Here is a 7,905-nt window from a genome sequence, read left to right on the forward strand (position 1 = left end):
ATAAACATATGTATTCTCAACAGTCAGGATAAAGTGCTGTTTATAATCCATTATTTTTATAAGCACACACTATAAATCATCATAAATCAACAATTAAATACAATTACAAATTGTAATTTATACAAACAAATTAAAACATAAATTTACTAAATAATCAGTGTATCTTAGACAGAACACACACACACACACACACACACACACACACTTAGAAGTTCCTCAGCAAAGCAGTTGTGTCACTGCCTGAGTTGAATCTCACTGTAACAACAATAACAAGAAGAATTATTTTATATATACAGTGTGTGTGTGTGTGTGTGTGTGTGTGTGTGTGTGTGTGTGTGCGTGCGTGCGTGCGTGTGTGTGTGTGCGTGTGTGTGTACAGACCATGTGATGTGTGTCGCTCTGTATCAGAGTGATCAGTTTCCTCTTCAGAGCTGTTCATCTGAATGAAACACAGCCGGAGAAAGATGAGTAAAAAATACTAATCATTCATCGTGTGTGTGTGTGTGTGTGTGTGTGTGTGTGTGTGTGTGTGTGTGTGTGTGTGTGTGTGTACTTCTCCATTCTCCTGCAGTTTCTTTTTTAGTTCTGTGTTCTCCCTTTGCAGGACTTTATTCTGTATCACACACACACACACACACACACACACACACACACACACACACACACACACACACACAGAGAGTGAGTTTCATTGTGCTATTTAATTAATTTATAGTTATTATATACTTTAATTATTATATCTATATTTAGGCTTACAAGTATAAAGTTTATATAAACTGAGATTAAAATACAATAAAATAAATCAACATACAGTGAATTATTTATCATTTCTATATTATATCACTTTATTGTTATAGATTACATGTATAATTATGCATTAATTATATAATGTATAATTTAATAAAAGCATTTTCAGTGAGTTTATTATTGATTATTAATTTATTGATTTATAAAATAACAGTGTTCTTTACATTAACACACATTCTGTGCATTTTTAAAATTTACTTTAATGTTTATTCGAATAAAACTACAGCAGGGGCTAAAATATCTCTGATTCTGAATCATAAAAATTAATCCCACTCCTTCAATTTACTAAAATTGTTGATTATTCTCAATTGAAATTATTTTACAGTTGCAAATAAATAAATAAATTTTATATATATATATATATATATATATATATATATATATATATATATATATATATATATATATATATATATTTTTTTTTTATTTGACACCCCTGCAGATCCTTCACATCCACCAGGGGGTGACACACTGAATTTATTAACAGTAAATAATCCACTGATGATGTCATATATAAACGCCACATTTTACTTACAACTGATTTATAAATATTACTGTGATACAAAAACACCTTTTATTTAAAAAAATCAGAAAGTAAACACGAGGTAAACATAAAGCCCACAAAACTTTTGTTTTTATTTTTCAGAAAGTGTTTTATTACACACTGCACTTATGACCATCATGATCACAAACATGGAATCAGAGGAAGTTTTCACAGGTAACATTTTAAATCAGGACAATAATCTATAACCAGAAACTCAGAAACCAAGGAAACTCTCTTCATACATCCCAAACCACATGCTGATCACTATCTAGTGCACCTTTTCAGTGAGTTTCTGAAGTCCACTAAAGTCAAGTTTATCTACAAGTTATTAACAGCAGACGTTGTCGCAAAGCAACTTTACAGAAAATTAAAGTGAGTCGGCCTTTCAATTTCATAAAATCGGTGAAATTTAGTTCCGTCTGAAATGTGGTGATTGTGATATCTGTTTATTTCTGTAATATCTCACAAAATATCAGGCCATTCTGTGGCTGGGAAGTTATTTAATTTGAGGGGATTAAAGCAAATAATGTGCATGAAATTGCTCGCTTGGTGCAGTCAAGCAGACAGAGGAAGTCCGTGTGCGCATGTGCAGGTTTACCTTCTTCTTCTTTTGGGTTTTACAGCAGCTGGCATCCACAGTGTTGCATTACTGCCATCTACAGGTTTCCCTTTGAGCGTGCACTGACAGTTCCATCATTCTGTCGCTAAACGAACAGCTGATCACACCGAGGTGCTCGCTGAGCGCCCATATTTATTAGTTTGGTCCTGCGTTTCCTTTCCTTCATATATAACATTACGTCTTTTCTTCTCACTTTCTTTCCGTTACTGTAGTCGCTCTTCCACATTTCATTCGCACACTCACGTCCTCCATTTTTCTCTCCTGTTTCAAATTTGTATCCCACAATGCCTTGCGTGAATGGGGAAAGCCCACCACGGGATGCATGACGTAGTATCTTGAATTGGGTCATGGGGAAGCAGGAAAAAATAGTGGAAAATTTAGGGCCACTGGGCTCTAAATTCATTAATTCTTCCATTAAAAAAAACCTAATAAAATTGAAAGTCTGTGATTCAAACTCAGTAGCTTTTGGTCACTAAACAAAAATAATTGGGCGTGGGGGAAAATTATTTTTATGACCTACACTTGCAAAATCTGAAAGGCAGTCTACCTTTAAAGACTTTAACCATGAGTCAATTTTATCCCTAATTTATGCCTGATGAGCAAGCCTGTGTACTCAGGGTCTGAATATAAAGTAATTAGAGTAATGGAACAGTCCTTAAGGTGGCTAGTGTACATGTCTAAGGGGAAGTGGACAAGGAGAAGTGTCTGAAACAGTATTGTAACATAGCTGTTGTTCTTCACCTTGTGTCTGAGGGCCTCCACCACCAGATCACGACTTCCCCTAACACTATCCGAGCGTCTGCTGGCCTGGAACGCCTCTCCAATCGCCGACACCAGCAGGTGAGACTGAAGAGAAAAGAGAGTTTATCAATATGTAAATTTAGACATAATCTCTAATTCCTCTAATCTCTAATAACGCCATAAACTACACTGATCAGCCAATCACAAGTTAGACCATATGATATCACTACAACTCTTCACTCAGCCTTGGGGGGTGGAGGGCAGGTCTCTCTGAGACTGCTCTTCTTTCTCTACTTTCAAATCTGAATTAAAGACTTTTCTCTTCAGTGAACACTTCTCTTCCTCCTTTACTGTTTAATACACTTTTTCCCTTCCACCCTTCTTCCCCTGTGTAAAGGTGCGATATAAATGAATTAACCTGCTCTCATTTCAAGTCTCAATTTACACACTCATTTCCATTACATTCTCCTCTATTACATTCTCATTTATTGAACAATAAACCTGTCAGAATATAACATTTCCATGATAACCATCTGTTCATTTACTAACATCAACTCAGTTAGCTTAGCAGACATCTTGTGTGGCTAAAGGCTTCCAGTTATGTATTTTTTATCTTCTAATAATTTGTATATATTAAACTTTCTCTTGGTATGTCTTAAATATATTAAAGTCTGCGAGACAGTTTATTCATCACGTAAACCTCTCAGATTCAACCCATAAAATAATCTGGAAATTTAGACTGAATAAATTACTGAAATTTAAAGTGATATTGATATTAATCTCACTGGCGTAATGAGACTGATCATGATGTTGTACTCACAAACTTCGTGCTCTGGAAGACGTAGCAGTGGTGTGAGTCGAGAGCCGGGTGTTTCGCCATGAAGCCAAACATTTTGGACTGAAACTGATGAACAGCACAGAAAGACACAGACGAGAGAGTGCAGGAGTGCAGCATGAACTAACAGAGAGACAGAGATGGAAACAGACAGAAGATTACTGGAACATTTATAATATGGAGATTAATATTTTATAATATAATTAATAAATTATTCATATTGTATCGAAACAGGAGGCTAAAACCTTTTACAATCCTAATTTGAATATTGTAATTAGCAGATTCCAGATCACACCCACTATTATCAAACATGACACTGAATAAGCGAGATCCTGAACAGCTTAGAAAAATATTAAATTATTAAATATGAAAGTATGATTAATCTAATTTAAATTATTAATAAATTATTATTAGATGTTAAATTACTCGGCTGTTTATATTATTCTGATTTATTCTAATTTAGTAATGAGCATAACTATATGACTTTCCTTAAATCACAATTCCTATGATTGACTGTGTGTGTCTATAAATCTAAATAATGTGTGTGTGTGTGTGTGTGTGTGTGTGTGTGTGTGTGTGTGTGTGTGTGTGTGTGTGTGAGACAGTTTTACTTTAGTCTTATGTTCCAGGATGTCGATGGAGCTTCTGGACAGAAACAGATTAACTTTATTCTTTTTTGTTTTTTCAGCCTGTAAGAGGAAAATCAAACAGACAGAAAACACCACAATACCTCATTTATTCTGTATAAATCTGCATAAATTTACATATTAAAAAGGCAAATGAGCAGTGAGGACCTGGAGAGCTTCTGCAGCCTCTATCAGAATCCCCATCCCAACCGGACGCACCACCTCAAGACGGCCGAGGAACTGAGAAAACACACACACACACACACACACACATACAATTATTGTTGCTTCTAGCAAACAAACACCTGCAGTTTAGGGGAAAAGCAGCACTCACTTTAACAGAGAAGGAAATTTCACTGTCGTTTTCAGTGTCACTCATCGCCGCTCTTGGAGTACAACACAGAGGGACAAAAAAAACCTAAAAAAGATAGATAAAGCTATAATCAACACTCACTATATTCAACACTCACTATAATCACACACTTGTTATAATCATACACTCATTATAATCACACACTCCTTGTAATCACACACTTGTTATAATCACACACTCGTTATAATCACACACTCGTTATAATCACACACTCGTTATAATCACACATTCGCTATAATCACACACTTGTTATAATCATACACTTGCTAGAATCACACACTTGTTATAATCACACACTCACTATAATCACACACTCATTATAATCACACACTCCTTGTAATCACACACTCATTATAATCACACACGTTATAATCACACACTTGTTATAATCACACACTCGTTATAATCACACATTCGCTATAATCACACACTTGTTATAATCATACACTCATTATAATCACACACTCATTATAATCACACACTCGTTATAATCACACATGCGCTATAATCATACACTTGTTATAATCACACACTCACTATACTCATACACTCAATATAATCACACACTCCTTGTAATCACACACTTGTTATAATCCCACACTCGTTATAATCACACATTTGCTATAATCACACACTTGTTATAATCATACACTCGCTATAATCACACACTTGTTATAATCACACACTCACTACAATCACACACTCATTATAATCACACACTCATTATAATCATACACTCGTTATAATCACACACTCATTATAATCACATGCTCAGTATAATCATACACTCACTATAATCACACACTCATTATAATCACACACTCATAATCACACACTCGTTATAATCACACACTCATTATAATCACACACTATAATCACACACTTGTGATAATCACACACTCATTATAATCACACACTCTTTATAATCACACACTCATTGTAATCACACACTCACTATAATCACAAACTCTTTATAATCACACACTCACTATAATCACACACTCACTATAATCACACACTCGTGATAATCACACACTCATTATAATCACACACTATAATCACACATTCATTGTAATCACACACTCACTATAATCACACACTCATGATAATCACACACTCATTATAATCACACACTATAATCACACATTCATTGTAATCACACACTTACTATAATCACACACTCATGATAATCACACTCACTATAATCACAAACTCTTTATAATCACACACTCATTGTAATCACACACTATAATCACACACTCACTATAATCACACACTCACTATAATCACACACTCACTATAATCACACACTATAATCACACATTCATTGTAATCACACACTCACTATAATCACACACTCATGATAATCACACACTCATTATAATCACACACTCTTTATAATCACACACTCAATATAATCACACTCATTATAATCACACACATTTGATAATTAACAATGTAGAAGACAATCTAAACACATCAGTCGAGCCATTACAGTCTTTTCTTCATCCAACACTCACCTGCTCTCTTACTCTGTGCTAAATGACCTCTGATCAGGGCTGTGCCTCCTGGCTTGTGTTGCTTGACCTTCATGCAGTTTTTGAGACCATACATTATAACGTTGTTGTCAATAGATGAGAAAATGTTGTGGCTCCTGGATCATGTCTTATTTAACTGATCGTTATGAGTTTGTTGATGTAAATGATGACTTCTCTAAACATGCTAATGTAAAAGTTTGTGTCCCACAAGATTCGGTTTCAGGCCCACTACACTTTTCTCTATAGGTGCTACCTCTGGGTGAACAATTCATAAACATTGCATTAGCTTTATTACATTAGACACTGGTTCCTGAGTAATTTCCTCCTACTTAATTCTGACAAGACCAAAGTACTTCTCCTGATACCTGAAGGAAGAGTTCAGGAATTTTTTTTTTAATTGAAGCATACCCTTTTACAAAATAGAGTCCTCAGAATAGTTAAGAAATGGTTCACTATCTGAGCAGGAAATATATTAATATAGGGTTTTAGCTGGAATCTTCTAGAGTTCTCTCAGTTTTTGACCCTTTTTGTGAACAGTGCAGGTTGTGGCCAGCGATGAACCCTGGGCCTTGCTTCCTTTATTATCTTAATCATCAAATAATTTAAATTTTTAACTTTAACACATTCAGTCAGTTGTTTTTTAAACCAGGATTTCTTTCAGAACACACACACACACACACACACACACACACACGCAAATAAAATATAAAAACACTTACTTTCTATGTGGGAAGATTGTGACGAACTTGTCCTCACCTCGACGTTCTCTCAGTTTTATAGTCTGAAGTTAATCACTAACTGAACCCTGTAGTTCCTTATTGCAGCACCTCTGAGTGATTATCAGCTCTGATCATCTTTACTGCATCTTCAACTTGGACAATAAATACAAACACACATGTCCTAAAAGAAACACTGAGCCTCAGGAGAGCTGAGGGGGACATTTAAATTATATCTTAATTATTTTTAAATTATTTTCATTTTATTTTAAAAGTTTTTTTTAAGAGTGCATGGTTTGAAGGGTTTGGGGTGAAACGATGTTGAGGGTCTGAATGTTTTGGGATGAGTCTTGCAACATTCCACATCTTCAGGGGCAGATCCAGGAAAATGGGGGGGGGGGGGGGTGTCAACCCAGTATGGCCAGGGGTCCGGGAGCTGCCAGAGGAAAACACAGGTTGTTAGGTATGCCCAATGTCATTTGATGACTAGGAACAGTATACATTTTGTGCTGAATGCAAGCAGGGACTCTGGCAAAACTATGACATCATAATTAAAAGGGGAGAGCCAGAAGGTAACACAGGCATGAGGGAGCCCTGGGACATAAAGCAGCAGCCACTACACCGTCAACAAACTCAAGTGAGCAAGCGAGTGGGGACTGACAGCATCCATACATCCCAGTTTACCAAAACACTCTGTCTGAGGACCCTCCAGATCTACACCTTTACCTCATAAACACCATTAACACAAGGCTTGACTAAACAGATCTGTTTTCAGCTGAGACTTAAACGCTGAGACTGTGTCTGATTCCCGAACACTACTTGGAAGGCTGTTCCATAACAGTGGGGCTTTGTAAGAAAAGGCTCCACCCCCTGATGTAGCCTTCACTATACGAGGTACCAGCAGATAGCCTGCACCTTTTGATCTAAGTAGGCGTGGCGGGTCATAAAGGGAAGTTTGCTCAGGTACTGTCGTGCGAGACCGTTCAGTGCTTTAAAGGCCAATAGTAGTATTTTATAAACAATACGAAATTTGATTGGGAGCCAATGCAGTTTGGATAAGACAGGGGTGACGGGGTCATATCTCCTCATTCTCATAAGGACTCTTG

The 7,905-nt window shown here is 36.1% G+C and overlaps 1 protein-coding gene across 1 annotated transcript; it reads right to left on the minus strand.

The window, feature by feature from the left end:
* Positions 1-205: 205 nt before the first annotated feature.
* Positions 206-4,551, minus strand: LOC132897166 (PTB domain-containing engulfment adapter protein 1-like). Its single transcript, XM_060938568.1, has 8 exons — positions 4,507-4,551; positions 4,332-4,412; positions 4,158-4,235; positions 3,532-3,669; positions 2,712-2,816; positions 554-613; positions 382-439; positions 206-255 (listed from the first exon to the last, which is right to left on the minus strand). Exons 1-8 carry the CDS (start codon positions 4,549-4,551, stop codon positions 206-208), a joined length of 615 nt encoding a protein of 204 aa, XP_060794551.1.
* Between the last annotated feature and the right edge of the window lie 3,354 nt (positions 4,552-7,905).

Source organism: Neoarius graeffei, chromosome 13 (genome assembly GCF_027579695.1).
Source record: "Neoarius graeffei isolate fNeoGra1 chromosome 13, fNeoGra1.pri, whole genome shotgun sequence".
NCBI classification, from domain to species: domain Eukaryota; kingdom Metazoa; phylum Chordata; class Actinopteri; order Siluriformes; family Ariidae; genus Neoarius; species Neoarius graeffei.